At 46.8% G+C, this 16304-nt stretch overlaps 1 protein-coding gene across 1 annotated transcript in view; it reads left to right on the top strand.

Annotated features, from left to right (window-relative positions):
* The first annotated feature begins 11337 nt into the window (after positions 1-11337).
* The window catches only part of GALNT10 (polypeptide N-acetylgalactosaminyltransferase 10), a 157752-nt gene continuing 152785 nt past the window's right edge, over positions 11338-16304 (top strand). Inside the window, exon 1 of the mRNA XM_029050329.2 lies at positions 11338-11536. Within this exon, the coding sequence (XP_028906162.2) occupies positions 11405-11536 (132 nt within the window). The 5' untranslated portion in view covers positions 11338-11404. The remainder of the gene's footprint in view (positions 11537-16304) is intronic.

Below are 16304 nucleotides of genomic sequence, written 5' to 3'. Positions count from 1 at the left end.
GTCAGATGCTGCATTTCACATTTTTTTTAATGCTTTTTGACCTTCTATCTTGAGCCTGAATCTGTGCTCGTGGATTTCCTTTGCCGATCTTATTCTCAGCGTCACTGTCTCAGAGTAAAATCCAGGCCACAGGGACAAGGTGCGGAAGTTGAAAGCCTCCCACACTGATGTATTTGCTAGTTACCTTTGGAATGAACACACATTTCAATTTCCAGCTAAGTATTAAACAACTTTATCCTCAATTTCAAACCATAAATTGAAATCCGGGAATATCTCTTACATAAGAAATGATTTTCTAATCGTGTCACAGATGTGAATTCCATTCTCTCTGATTGCTGATGCTGGTGGGGGAAAGCCTGAAAACCAGACACGGACACAAATTTGAGGGAGAGAAAAATGAACATTTTCTTCCTTTTCCCTCCTGCTATAAACACCAATTAATGTTTTAATTGGTACTGAGAGGGCTGTGGTTCAGCTGAATCTTCCAAATGTAGATCCTGTGGCTTTAGCATTATATTTTGTTTCTATTCTCCACATTAAAACTCTCCTTTTCTTCGGTACTTCCCTGTGTTCTTATTCCATTTATTCTTCTTATCCTTCCCTCAATCAATCATCAACTCCTCTGTCCCTCCATGGTTTACTTCACCCACCCTTGACTCTGTTCCAAAAGAAGATGAGTATCTTTATGGCAAATACAATATTTGCTCTCACTAAAGAAAATTCCTGCAAACCGAACTCTACATGATAACACTTCAAGGCTCACCTCTTGAATTCATCTTGAATTTTCTGATAGTTTCTGTATCCTTGCTGAATTTAGTCCTTTGTTGTAAGCATAGGTATTGATTAAGCACTTAATGGCTTTAGAAGTCATGCCTACTGCGCTCAGACCACTGTACTCGGTTCTTGGAAATTTACTTATAAAAACATCCAGAGAAAGAAGTACTTCCACCATTCTCAACTCCTCATACATTGGGAGGAAATTATTTTGTTCAGTCTAAAGGGTCCTGTTGCCACTAACCCCATCTCCCCTTGTTTGACCATGAAAAACAAAGAAAACAGCTAGTTACCGCTGTAGGATAATGAAAAACAAAAGTCCTCATAAATTTGTATATCATGGGTGGAGCACAATTTAACTTTGTATTGAGGGAGGAATGTTTGTGTTTTCAGCAGCAAGCAAATATTAAATGATGAATTCCAAGCTGGAAAACCAGTAGGATATCCCTCAGTCATGTTTGTTCTGTGCCCATTACTGGGATAAAATCTAAGGTCAACAGGCTCGATCGATCCCAGGGGCCTATCTATTTTCCACCTCCATTCTTTTCTGCATGCCCCTCCTCTGGCTTCGCTTATCTGGCTGGATCTTTGAAGTGCATATGGAAAACGATAGGAAGCTTTTGATTATTCTCTGCAGTGACATCTGTCCATTTCTAGACTCAGATCCTGGTTTAGAGTCTACTTTGCCCTCTAGCCTGCCCTCCCTTCTCTGCCCTTTTATCTGTTTATGACTCAACAGAGATAAGGAGCGGCATCCTCTTTTGTCGGAGTCGATGATGGGAGTCTAGGCGGGAGCAGAAGAGGGGCTGAGGGCGACGGAGATTTCCTGCCACTTTTGTCTCACTTTTTGTCTTTTTCAGTTAGTGGCTTCAAAGATCTTAGAAAGGCGGGTGCTGAAACTATAGGGTAGGGAGCTATCTGGGAAAAATAGCAATATGTGGCATGGCTGATAATAATTTCAAGATTCAGTGCTTAGTCCAGAGTTCTGCACTCAGTACGCTCTCAACAAATATGACTGACTGATTCAGATGACCCAGGAAAGACCTGGAAGTTGACTATGGTACTGAAACTGCGGGGGTGGGGTGGGGCAATCTCTCATCTGTTTCATCTCTTCCAGGCTCTACCCCTGTCCTTAGCCAACTAATCAGGAAGAGCAGAAGCTCAGTTCTCCAGATTTGCAGCCAGAGATCACATGGAACAGGCTAATTAATTCTTCTCACTCCCCAAAATACTTGATGCTGGACATGTTGGAGAAGCAGCAACGTAGTAAATAGAGCACAGGCCAGGAATTCAAAAGGAAGGACAGGGGTTCTAATCCCAACTCCACCACTTGTCTGCTGTGTGACCTTAAATAAGCCACTACACTTCTCTGTGACTCAGTTAACTCATCTGTAAAATGGGGATTAGGACTGAGTGTCCTATCTGGGATATGGACTGTGTCCAACCTGATGAGTTTGTATCTACCCCAGGACTTAGTAGAGTGTTTGGCCACTTAAAAAAAAAAAAATCTATCACAGTTTCCATATGCGGAATGTTTGATGCATGAATAAATGGATCAATCACTGGTATTTCCTAAATTCTTACTATGAAGAGCACTGTACTAAGATTTTGGGAGGGTACATTACAACAGAGCTGTTATACATGATCCATGTCCACAAGGTGCTTACAGTCTAAAGGGAAGCAAAGAGAAACAGAGAAACCAAATGCCCTGCTCTGCAAAGGCAATAATTTTAATTATTCACTCACAATGGGATCTTTTTAAAGCCAATTTGGTAATGCAGTAACCACCCTAGGCTGGGCAGGGGTTTCTGCCCAGGGTTACTGCTCTTCTAGTACAAGCAGAAACCTGAGCCAGGACACCCGCCCCCCGCCACACCCTGCAGACTGTTTCAGCCTGTCCCGGATTTTTCAACTCAACTGCTTGGCTCTCCTTTGCTTTGTGTTTCATTGTTCTTGTCTTGGTATTTGTTAAGTGCTTACTTTGTTTGGCACATAGTATTAAGCTCTGAGGTAATCACAAGCTACTCAGGTTGGACACAGTCCATGGCCCACTTGGGGCTCATAGTATTAATCCCCATTTTATGGATTAGGTAACTGAGGCAGAGAGAAGTGAAGTGACTTAACCAAGATCACACAGCAGACAAGTGGCGGAACTGGGATTAGAACTCAGATCCTTCTGACATCCAGGCCCATACTGTATCCACTAGACCACACTGTTTCTCAGTGCTTCTCTCCTGACCCCAGGACAATGCTGTTTATCGAAGGGAAATCCCAAACAATAAATCAGTGGTATTTATTGAATACCGACTGTGTGCAGAGCACTATACTAGGCTCTTGAGACAGTACAGTATAACAGAGTTGGTAGTCACGTTCCCTGCCCACAGTGAGCTTACAGTCTAGAAGGGGATCCAGATTTAGGCTGAAGTGGTTTCCAGGAGCGACACCAGTGGGATGAGCTGGGGTCCAGGCTCACTCCACTCCCGAGCATTTGCAAGATCCCAACACTGCAAGCCCAGGCTCCAGCTGACACGGAGTTTTTGAAAATAGGCCCTTTCTATTGAACCAACCAACCTTAGGTGCACACTGGAACACCACAAGTAAGAGACCAAACTTTTGAGGTTTCAACTGGTGTGCAGATATTTTCTTAATAAAATCGCGAGATGGCAAAATGATGAACTACATCTGCTTTACCAAGTTATTTATGGAAGCCAAAGAACTTGCATGTTAAATATGTAAATGAAAGCTTCAGCACACAGAAAAATGATCTAAAACCTGAGGAAATATTCTATCGTCGGTCTTTCCTCTCTGAGAAATTTGTATATCGTTTTTGAAGTCACAAGTCAGTATGTCTTCACAGTTCTCTAAGCGTAATGTTCTGGACTAATTGATTTGACTAATTCACTGATGAACCGTAACAGCTTGAAGCAATGTGGCCTAGTGGAAAGAACCTGGGCCTGGGAGTCAGAGAACCTGGGTTCTAATCCTGACTCTGCCACGTGCCTGCTGTGTGACCTTGGACAAGTCATTTAACTTCTCTGCACCTCAGTTTCCTCATCGGCAAAATGGGAATTCAATACTTGCTCTCTCTCCTAGTTAGACTATGAGCCCTAGGTAGGGCCTGATCATCTTGTATCTGCCCCAGCTCTTAGTATGATACTTGGCATATATGTTGTTGTTTGTGGTATTTGTTAAGTGCTTACTATATACCAGTCATTTTACTAAGTCGGGGGCAAAATACAAGTTAATCAGGTTAGACACTGTCCACGTCGCACATGGGGTTCACAGTCTTAACCCCCATTTTACAGATGAGATAACTTAGACCAAGAGAAATTAAATGAATCACCCAAGCTCACACAGCAGATAAGTGGAGAAGCCAAGGTTAGAACCCTTGTCCTTCTAACTCCCAGGCTCATGCTTTATCCACTTGGCCACACTGCTCTTCTAGGAAACACTTAAATATTATTATTGTTGTTGTTATTATTATTATACCTCCGACATATATTCCGCTTTCAGGGGGAAACAAAGAACACAGGACTGAATACCAGGAAGACTACCAAACGATTACTTTAGGTCATAGGACCAACGTCGTGGAGGGAAAGGCAAATGCAGTGGAGAGTTTATAGCTGAAGGACCAAAGTCTAGATTTTGCTATAAACCCAGCTTTAGTCATCCCAGGTCTCTGACAAGATCGGAGAGTTTTGAAGAGGGAACAAAAGAACCCCAAATCAGTTGGTCCCCACTAAGATAATAATAATGTTGGTATTTGTTAAGTGTTTACCTTGTGCAGAGCACTGTTCTAAGCGCTGGGGTAGGTACAGGGTAATCAGGTTGTCCCGTGTGAGGTTCACAGTTAATCCCCATTTTGCAGATGAGGTAACTGAGGCCCAGAGAAGTGAAGTGACATGCCCACAGTCACACGGCTGACAAGTGGCAGAGGCGGCATTCGAACCCATGACCTCTGACTCCCAAGCCCGGGGTCTTTCCCTTGAGTCACGCTGCTTCTCTAAGATCACCTGCCACTCCTAAATCCCATCTCATTTGCCTTACCATCGGAAGCCCTAAACTCAAAATAAAAGAGTTGGCACCTCCGATCCTGGCTGTGGAGCCTACGAGGGAGCTATTTCACATGATCATTTCGTGAAATTCATCAGTTAGAGCTAGGTACCACAGGAATAAACAAATCCCCAGTTTCAAGTCTGGCTCTAGGCGTCCTGAAGCCCGTTTGCTACACGTCGTGTTTTGCTGAATTTCAGGGCTGCAACGCAGAACCCCAGAAATTTGCTGGAAAGCGTCACCTAGTGGATATTGCCGGGATCCACTCTGTTTCAGCCCCTCTGAGAAAACCAGAAAGGAAACCAGGATCTTGGAAAGTCTCATCTAAACATTTTAATAGTCCAACCCATGCTATTTATTTCAGTAATAATCCCCGATGGTAATAATAATAATTATTATGATATTTATTAAGCGCTTAACTATGTGCCAGGCACTGTACTAAGCGCTGGGGTGGATACAAGCAGATTGGGTTGGACACTGTCCCTGTCCCACATGGGGCTCACAGTCTCAATTCCCCTTTTACAGATGAGGTAATTGAGGCCCAGAGAAGTGAAGCGACTTGCTCAAAGTCACACAGCTGACGTCACGGAGTCGGGATTAGAACCCATGACCCCTGACTCCCAAGGCCGGGCTCTTTCCACCGAGCCACACTGCTTCTCAATGGTAAACTCCACAACATAGACTGGAGGTCTGCCTTTGCTCTTTCAAGTAGTTTCGCTTGACGTGAACGTTCCCGTTAAAGTGCATAGTTTACTCATAATTCAAAAGCTGTGGTCAATTCTTCCTATGCATTAGCAAGAGCAGTACCAAGAAGTATATTTATTGAGGAGCTACGGTGTGCAGAGCATTATCTTCTACTCTGGGAAACAGATGAAAAGGTAAAAAACACTATCCCTTCGCTCAAGGAGTTTACAATTTAATGGGGAACAAGGTAGAAATAAATGAACTTTGCTAATTCACTTACTTTCATTAGGCTAAATACTATTGATTTCAAGAGAGCAGAATCTGTTTAGCGGGTGTCCCGATGAACAGAATGACTTCTTTGTTGCAAATCAAATCGGGGTAACAAATGACCTCAGAGAAACTCCATTCCCCAACAGTGGCTTTGCTATCTTGAGGCCTTTTTAGAAGTCTGAAGTGTTGGCAGGCTATTTGTCGCTAGTAGTTGGAAACTATGCGATTGAACTGAAGACTTTTATTATTGCTATTATCATTAAGGACCAATGGAGTACCTAGTGATGGGGGAAAAAAAAAACCTAACAGAAGGTGTGGTAGAAGTTCTTCAGAAGAAACTCTACCTAAGGCAAACAGAGATCAGGAGCAAAGATAATAATTAGAAAGTGAGACAGCCCTAAAAAAGGTTATTTATACTAAGTCCATCCTGTGTCTGGTCATGCTAGGAAAAAAAAGTCTTGATGATGCCAACTTACTAATGGTCCTTTTAGAAAATGTAGGTAAGCACCTTGAGGACAAGAACCACATCTTTTACTTTCAGATTATGTTCCCAAATACATAATGATGAGGATATGGCAAGCATTCAGTAAATATGAAGATGATGAAGATGAGGATGATGTTTTCAGGCACTGGTGATAAGGTGGAAGAAGGTGGATATGGTAATGGGGGGAGGGGACAAGCAGTCAGAAAACAAAGGAATAATAGGTAGTATTTACTGAGCTCTCACCTGCACTCTATGAGATGCTTGGGAAGAACAAAATAAAGAAGTGACACAGTCCCTGGCCTCAGGAGTTTACCATTTAAAAAGGAAGAGGGAATTGACTGTATTCAGCTCTATGGCCTTTAGCACAGGAAAGAGAATTCTGCTAGACAAAGGAAAAGCTTCTTGATTACCAGAGTGCCAGAACACTGAAACAAGTGAAGAATCAATTGATAATAGTTACTACGCCCCTATTAAGTGCTTGGGAGCTTACAGTCTAGCGGTGAAACAGACACACAATAATAAACAGATAGAAGAGAATGGAGAAATGTAAATGCTGATAAGTACGTACTTAGGGAGGCTGTGGAATTTGCACCTCCAGAGGTTTTAAAAAAAGAATGAAATGCTGTGACTTAGTTTTTGACACTGCCTAGAGGCAGCTTGGACTGGATGATCCTCCCTATGAGCCGTCCAGTTCTGTAATTGCTTCTATTATTCTATATCCCTTTATTATTTGTTTCCATTTTTTATTTATATAAATTTTTTTTATTATCGTTATTCTTTACCCCTCTAGACTGTAAACTCCTTGTGGGCAGGAAATGTGTCTACCAACTCTGAAGTAATGTACTTTCCCAAATGCTTAGTACAGTGTTCTGCACATTGTAAGTGCTCAGTAAATATGAATGATTGACAGACTGAATGAAATGCTTGATTATTTTGTACTATAATTTCAATCAATGGTATTTATGGGAATGCTCATTGTGTGCACAGCACTGTACTAAGCGCTTGGAAAAGTACAATGCAGTGGAGGTGGTATCTTCATTTGGAGATGATTCTCCTGAAATAAACATTTTTTGTTTAAGATGGCAAATAAACTTTTTTATTTTATTTTATTTTATTTATTCTTGCGAGGACTGCTGATTAAAACAACTCTGATATTGCTAGTGTGAATTCATGACTGGAGCATTCATTCAAGCACTTCACAGAGTTGTCATTGCACCTTCTTAAGTGGTCAAGAAAGTGTATTTTCTTTCATAAATTCATTAGATAACCCAAAACTGTAAGTTTGTTATTGGCAGGGAAATCTGTCTGTTAATTGTGTTGTATTGTACTCTCCCAAGTGCTTAGTACAGTGCTCTGCACATATTAAGCACTCAATAAATACGGTTGATTGATTTTTAAAAATAGCAAAATCCATCCCTTGATTAGTGCCGGAAACCTCACGAATCCACCCAAAAAGACTTAATACCCCTGTGCGGATTCGTAGCTCGGAAAAATTTTAATTCTTTGTCTTTGTTTTTATCCGTTTCCCAGATGGAGGAGGGAGCTGGGTTCACAGTTTTGCATTATTCCCCCAGACACCTCGGTATGTCATTGTTCTTTCCCTGTGAACCTTCCTTCCTCCCCAAAACCCAAAGGCAAGACGGTGGCAGGTGCAGCCTGAAGCAGTTTTAGAGACTGCTGCCGCTCTCTCATGCAAACTGGATGCAGAGTTGCCAGCTGAGCCTCAAAGAATAAACGGTGTAGAAAAGAGTAATTGTCAATCTCCAGAATATGGTACGGGCCAAACCCAACCACAGCAGCCCCTGGCCATGTTATGTCCAAGGCGATAGCTAGTAACTCAGTCTTCTCGATCGGTGCTATTTACTGACCGCTTAGTGTGTGCAGAACACTGTACTGAAGTCCTGGAAGAGTACAACCGAGTTGGTAGGCATGCTCCCTGCCCAAAACGAGCTTTCATTGTAGAGGGGGAGACAGGCAGCGTGGCTTAGTGGAAAGAGCACAGGCCTGGAAGTCAGGGATCAGGGGTTCTAATCCCTCCTCTGCCACTTGTCAGCTGTGTGACTTGGGGCAAGTCACTTAACTTCTCTGTGCCTCAGTTCCCTCATCTGTAAAATGGGGATGAAGACTGTGAGCCCCACGTGGGACAACCTGATTCCCCTATGTCTACCCCAGCGCTTAGAACAGTGCTCGGCACATAGTAAGCGCTTAACAAATACCAACATTATTATTATTATTAATGTTGTTTAGGCTGTGAGCCCATCATTGGGCAGGGATTGTCTCTGTTGCCAAATTGTCCATTCCAAGCGCTTAGTACAGTGCTCTGCACATAGTAAGCACTCAATAAACACTATTGAGTGAATGAATTATTTATCTGAGCTCCTCGAGTGCTGTCCAGTCTCTATCTGCTGCCGAGCTGTCCATTCCCATCGCTCAGCCCAGCTCTCTGCACATAGTAAGCGCTCCATAAATAAATCTGTGGCCCAACCGTCCATTCCCAGCACTTAGTCCAGTGCTCTGCTACTACTGAATGAATGAATGATTTATCTGAGCTCCTCGGGTGCTGGCCAGTCTCTATGTATTTGCTGAGCCGTCCATTCCCAGCGCTTAGCCCAGCGCTCTGCACACAGTAAGCACTCCATAAATACTATTCAATGAACGAATTATTTATCTGAGCTGCTCGGTTGCTGACCAGTCTCTATCTGTTGCCGAACCGTCCCTTCTCAGCGCTTAGCCCAGTGCTCTGCACATAGTAAGCGCTACATAAATACTATTCAATGAATGAATGATTTATCCGAGCTCTTCGGGTGCTGACCACTCTCTATCTGTGGCCGAACTGTCCATTCCCAGCGCTCTGCACAGAGTCAGCGCCCCCTAAATACTACTCAATAAATGAATGATTTATTCGGGTGCTGGCCACTCTCCATCTGTGGCCGAATTGTCCATTCTCAGCGCTCTGCACAGAGTCAGCGCCCCCCTAAATACTCCGGAATGAATGAATGATTGATCCGAGCTGCTCAGGACTGACCACTCTCTATGTGTTGCCGAACTGTCCATTCCCAGCGCTCTGCACAGAGTCAGCGCCCCCTAAATACTATCTCAACTGTATATATTTTCGTTACCCTATTTATTTTGTTAATGAATTGTACATCGCCTTGATTCTATTTAGTTGCCATTGTTTTTACGAGATGTTCTTCCCCTTGACGCTGTTTAGTGCCATTGTTCTTGTCTGTCCGTCTCCCCCGATTAGACTATAAGCCCGTCAAACGGCAGGGACTGTCTCTATCTGTTGCCCGACTTGTTCATCCCAAGCGCTTAGTACAGTGCTCTGCACATAGAAAGCGCTCAATAAATACTATTGAATGAACGAATGAATGAATACTAAATAAATGAATGATTTATTCGGGTGCTGGCCACTCTCCATCTGTTGCCGAATTGTCCGTTCCCAGCGCTCTGCACAGAGTCAGCGCCCCCCTAAATACTCCGGAATGAATGAATGATTGATCCGAGCTGCTCAGGACTGACCACTCTCTATGTGTTGCCGAACCGTCCATTCCCAGCGCTCTGCACAGAGTCTGCGCCCCCTAAATACTACTCAATAAATGAATGATTTATTCGGGTGCTGGCCACTCTTTATGTGTTGCCAAACCGTCCGTTCCCAGCGCTCTGCACAGAGTCAGCGCCCCCCTAAATACTCCGGAATGAATGAATGATTGATCCGAGCTGCTCAGGACTGACCACTCTCTATGTGTTGCCGAACCGTCCATTCCCAACGCTCTGCACAGAGTCAGCGCCCCCTAAATACTACTCAATAAATGAATGATTTATTCGGGTGCTGGCCACTCTCCATCTGTGGCCGAATTGTCTGTTCTCAGCGCTCTGCACAGAGTCAGCGCCCCCCTAAATACTCCGGAATGAATGAATGATTGATCTGAGCTGCTCAGGACTGACCACTCTCTATCTGTGGCCGAACTGTCCGTTCCCAGCGCTCTGCACAGAGTCTGCGCCCTCTAAATACTACTCAATAAATGAATGATTTATTCGGGTGCTGGCCACTCTCCATCTGTTGCCGAATTGTCCGTTCCCAGCGCTCTGCACAGAGTCAGCGCCCCCCTAAATACTCCGGAATGAATGAATGATTTATCCGAGCTCTTCGGGTGCTGACCACTCTCTATGTGTTGCCGAACTGTCCATTCCCAGCGCTCTGCACAGAGTCTGCGCCCCCTAAATACTACTCAATAAATGAATGATTTATTCGGGTGCTGGCCACTCTTTATGTGTTGCCAAACCGTCCGTTCCCAGAGCTCTGCACAGAGTCAGCGCCCCCCTAAATACTCCGGAATGAATGAATGATTGATCCGAGCTGCTCAGGACTGACCACTCTCTATGTGTTGCCGAACTGTCCATTCCCAGCGCTCTGCACAGAGTCTGCGCCCCCTAAATACTACTCAATAAATGAATGATTTATTCGGGTGCTGGCCACTCTTTATGTGTTGCCAAACCGTCCGTTCCCAGCGCTCTGCACAGAGTCAGCGCCCCCCTAAATACTACTGAATGAATGAATGATTGATCCGAGCTGCTCAGGACTGACCACTCTCTATGTGTTACCGAACCGTCCATTCCCAACGCTCTGCACAGAGTCAGCGCCCCCTAAATACTACTAAATAAATGAATGATTTATTCGGGTGCTGGCCACTCTTTATGTGTTGCCAAACCGTCCGTTCCCAGCGCTCTGCACAGAGTCAGCGCCCCCTAAATACTCCGGAATGAATGAATGATTGATCCGAGCTCCCCGGGTGCCGGCCCCAGAGCGGAGCGGACCATTCCCGGGACCGGGGGGGGTGCGGGGGGAGCAAACTTCTCTCTCACCGCTCCCTCCAGAGACGGTTGCTCCGCGAGGGAAGATTTGGGAGGGAAGAGGGGATGGAGGGATGGGGATGGTATCGCTAGGCATCGGGGAGGAGGAGGGCGCCGGGGAAGGGAGGGGGCGGAGGGAGGCCTCCCCTCCGTCCCGCGGTGGGGATGGTAGGGTCCGGCGGGGCTCCCCTGGCGGAGGAGCGGAAGTGGCGGGGAGTTGCGCTGGGGCGGGCCAAGTTGGAGCCCCGGGGCTCGGCGCTCGTCGGGCGGCCGGGACCGGCCCCGATGCGGCGGAAGGAGAAGCGGCTCCTGCAGGCGGTGGCGTTGGGACTGGCCGCCCTCGTCTTCCTGCCCAACGTGGGGCTGTGGGCTCTGTACCGGGAGAGGCAGCTGGACGGCGGCCCCGAGGGGGTCCAGGTGAGACGCCCCCTCCCTCCGGTTGCCATGGTAACGGAGGGACCAGGACCGGACCCTCCTCCCCCCGGCGGCGGCGGCGGCGGCGTGGCTCGGGGGAAAGACCCCGGGCTGGGGAGTCGGAGGTCGCGGGGTGCAGTAAGGATGTTTCTGGAGGGCGTGGGTTGCAAGAGGACTAGTATTTCTTTAGCGCTTACTATGTGCTAAGCACTGTTCTAAGCGCTGAGGGCTGGGGGGGGGGGCGGAGGTCAGGTCCTTAGGTTGACCCACGTCCCGGCTTCAGCGTGGCTCGGGGGAAAGAGCAAGGGCGGGGGAGTCGGAGGTCGTGGGGTGCAATGATACTAATATTTCGACAGCGGTTACTGTGTGCAAAGCACTGTTCTAAGCGCTAAGGCCGGGGGGGGGGGGGATGTCAGGTCCTTTGGTTGACCCATGTCCCGGCTCCAGCGTGGCTCGGGGGAAAGAGCAAGGGCGGGGGAGTCGGAGGTCGTGGGCTGCAATGATACTAATATTTCGACAGCGGTTACTGTGTGCAAAGCACTGTTCTAAGCGCTAAGGCCGGGGGGGGGGATGCCAGGTCCTTTGGTTGACCCACGTCCCGGGCTCCAGCGTGGCTCAGGGAAAAGAGCAAGGGCTGGGGAGTCGGAGGTCGTGGGGTGCAATGATACTAATATTTCGACAGCGGTTACTGTGTGCAAAGCACTGTTCTAAGCGCTAAGGCCGGGGGGGGGGGGGATGTCAGGTCCTTTGCTTGACCCATGTCCCGGCTCCAGCGTGGCTCGGGGGAAAGAGCAAGGGCTGGGGAGTCGGAGGTTGTGGGGTGCAGTAATGATATTTCTGGAGGTCGTGGGTTGCAATAGTACTAGTATTTCTTCAGCGCTTACTATGTGCTAAGCACTGTTCTAAGCGCTGGGCGGGATGTCAGGTCCTTAGGTTGACCCACGTCCCGGGCTCCAGCGTGGCTCGGGGGAAAGAGCAAGGGCTGGGGAGTCAGAGGTCGTGGGGTGCAATAATACTAATATTTCGACAGCGGTTACTGTGTGCAAAGCACTGTTCTAAGCGCTGGGTGGGGGGGATGTCAGGTCCTTTGGTTGACCCATGTCCCGGCTTCAGCGTGGCTCGGGGGAAAGAGCAAGGGCTGGGGAGTCGGAGGTCGTGGGGTGCAATAATACTAATGTTTCTACAGCGCTAGGTCGTGGGGTGCAGTAATGATATTTCTTGAGGGTGTGGGTTGCAAGAGTACTAGTATTTCTTCAGCGCTTACTATGTGCAAAGCACTGTTCTAAGCGCTGGGGAGGATGTCAGGACCATAGGTTGACCCACGTCCCGGGCTTCAGCGTGGCTCGGGGCAGAGAGCCCGGGCTTGAGAGTCAAAGGTTGTGGGTTGCAATAATACTAATATTTCTTCAGCGCTTACTATGTGCAAAGCACCGTTCTAAGCGCTGGGGGGAGGATGCCAGGTCCTTAGGTTGTCCCACGACCCGGGTTTCAGCGTGGCTCGGGGGAAGGAGACACAGATTGTCTCTATCTGTTGCCGAATTGTATATTCCAAGCACTTAGTACAGTGCTCTGCACATAGTAAGCGCTCAATAAATACTATTGAATGAATGAATGAAAGAGCCCAGGCTTGGGAATCAGAGGTCGTGGGTTCCAATAATATTTCTTAAGCGCTTACTGTGTGCAAAGCACCGCTCTAAGCGCGGGGGGTGGTGTTGCCAGGTCCTCAGGTTGTCCCACGTCCCAGGCTTCAGTCCCAGGCTTCAGTGTGGCTCGGTGGAAGTAGCCCAGGCTTGGGAGTCAAATGTTATGGATTCCAATAATACTAATATTTCCTCAGCGCTTACTATGTGCAAAGCACCGTTCTAAGTGCTGGGGAGGGATGCCAGGTCCTCAGGTTGACCCACATCCCGGGCTTCAGCGTGGCTCGGGGGAAAGATCCCGGGCTTGGGAGTCAGAGGTCGTGGGTTCTAATCCCCACTCTGCCACTTGTCAGCTTTGTGACCTTGAGCAAGTCACTTAACTTCTCTGTGCCTCAGTTCCCTCATCTGTAAAATGGGGGTGAAGACTGGGAGCCCCACGCGGAACAACCTGATCACCTTGTATCCCCCCACCTAGCGCTTAGAACAGTGCTTTATAAGCACTTAACAAATACATCATCATCATCCCTGCCCCTCTCTGTGCCCCATCCTTGCACGAGTTAATAATAATAATGTTGGTGTTTGTTAAGCGCTCACTATGCGCCAAGCACTCCTCTAAGCGCTGGGGCAGATACAACGTCATCAGATGGTCCCACGTAGGACTCGCAGGCTTCATCCCCCTTCGACAGAGGAGGTCACTGAGGCACAGAGAAGTTAAGCGAATTGCCCAAGTTCACGCCGCTGACAAGCAGCAGAGGTGGGATTAGAACCCATGACCTCTGACTCGCAAGCCCGGGCTCTAGCCACTGAGCCACGCTGCTTCTCATGGTCCTCTCTGCCCCCCAGGAAAGATCACTTTCCCCGGTGCCCCTCCGTACATTTCCCCCATCCTCTTCTTGGTCCTTCCATCGTGCCCCCCACCTCCACCCCTCCCCTCCTTCTGTCTGCTCCTTCCCACCTTCTAAGAAGTGGCGTAGGGGAAAGAGCTTGGGAGGCAGGGGTCGTGGGTTCTAATCCCGGTGCCGCCACTTGTCAGCTTTGTGGCTCAGGGCAAGTCACTTAACTTCTCTGGGCCTCAGTGACCTCATCCCTAAAAGGGGGATGAAGACTGTGAGGCCCATGTGGGACAACCTGATGACCTTGTATTTACCCCAGCGCTTCGAGCAGTGCTTGGCACATAGTAGGCGCTTAACAAATACCATTACTGTTATTATTCGTGTTGTGCCCCGCATGAAATCAGCTCTAATATTCCACTGTCTGATTGTGTCGCTTCATACCCTCTTCCTCCTGGGCTTCAGGATCCTTTATTCCCCTAGCAACTCCTTAAGGAATTGTAACCTCCCATTCCTAACCCCACCCTCCTGCTTCACCCATGAAGAGGAATTGTGAGTCAATTCCCTCTCCATCTCCATTAGCATTCACCTGCCCCCAGCTCACCTTTAGCATTCACCTGCCCCCCGGCTCACCTTTCCCTCTGTTCTCATTCATCCTATGAGTCACTTGCAGCTGCTTCTTTTTCAGGGCCCAGGACCACCCTGACGGGTCCTGTCCCTGCATCACCTCCAAGGAGGTGACTTAAGTGGGTTCCACAGGGGACATTTAGTTGCCTGGACGACTCCTTCAAGAGAAGAAGTCGCCAGCCCCGGATTTTGAGACTGTCCTGTCACTGTGCAGATACATTTTTTTTAAAGTGAGTTGAAACTTAAGATACCAGCCCCTTTGCCATTTCAGCATCTCATGTGTGGCTGACCCGCTCATTTCCATCTAACAAAGAGAATGTTGTTGCTTTTCGAAAAATTTTGAAAAACCTTTTGGTGCCCGCCCCGAAAGGGGCCACTAAATGGAAAGCGAGATTAGGAGACATTTTCTGGGCATATCCTTTGTAGCTTTCTACACTCCAGAGGGCACTGAATTGGGCAGAACCTCTTAACTTTGGAGATGTTTAAAACGACGTGCCCATCTTGGGTGATCTATGCATGTCCGCTATTAAAGCAGCATCTGAAATTCTGACCCCGTGGGAGAGTAACTGCATTTCATTTACTGTAGCAACTCATGATTTTCTGAATGTAATTTTTTTGAAATTTCACCTCTGAATAGGAAGAACAGGGTTAACTGCCTTTTTTCTTGGGCTCTCTAGGAATCTTCTCACGCCCAGGAGTGGGGACTGATGGAGTGATACAACCTGTTGGTATAGAGAGAAAGGAAAGGGAAAAGCAGTGCTTTCCATTATCTTGGGAAGTATCCATAGCTTTAGCTGAATTGGACAAATAAACCGTTGAAGACTGAGAATGTGGAATTATTAAAAGTGTTTGGAATGCCCTTTTATTTCACTCCAGAAAGGTCACGGAAGCACAGCAGAAAGGTTGAGACAGAAGAGAGTGGAGGAGATCTCTTGATTTGACTTGCTCCTTTTTCCTCTTTACCTTTTTAAAAATGAGCTTTGCCTTCCACTGAACATGGAAATGGTATAGTTTTAGGATGATGAATAATTTTGGATGATATAAGGGCCGATGTATAATTTAGCACAATGTTTCTGTGTGCCTTTCTGAAAAGTTTTGCTAAATGTCAACATCAGCCCTTGTTTTACTTTGCTCCAGAGGCAGAGTATATAACTGTCCCTAAATCAATCAGAGGTATTCACTGAGCTCTTATTACATACAGAGCATGATACTAAGCGCTTGGAAGAATACAGCAAATGTGGTGTATATTTAATGCAGCAAAGAGTTTTTCTTCTTGCATCTCAATATGCCATTATTCTGAACTGTGTTATACTGCTGCTTAAGTAATTGAGTATCATGAGTTTTATAAGGCTTTCCAGACAAGTCTCGTAAATTCCCAGCTCAGATTGTCACTCTCAGAATTATTGAAAGTCAGCCTAAAGGGCAAAGTTGACCTTCCCGATAGCAGTAACTGCAGGTGAAATAGGATAAAGACAAAAATAATATGTAATAGCTATAACATTATTTATTGAGTGCCTTGTACTAAGCCCTGGAAGAAAGGACACAAGTGAGAATAGACATGGTCCTTGGCCCCAAGGGGATCCCAGTATAAGAATTAGACATAGAGGAATTGGAGAGAGACATATGAGGAAAGATAAAAATAAAACACAAAAGAGACGAGGTTGGTGCTAAGTT

The sequence above is a fragment of the Ornithorhynchus anatinus genome, chromosome X1 (assembly GCF_004115215.2).
Source record: "Ornithorhynchus anatinus isolate Pmale09 chromosome X1, mOrnAna1.pri.v4, whole genome shotgun sequence".
NCBI lineage: Eukaryota > Metazoa > Chordata > Mammalia > Monotremata > Ornithorhynchidae > Ornithorhynchus > Ornithorhynchus anatinus.
Note: the sequence above shows the minus strand (reverse complement) of the source record. Positions and strands in the feature narration are given on the sequence as shown.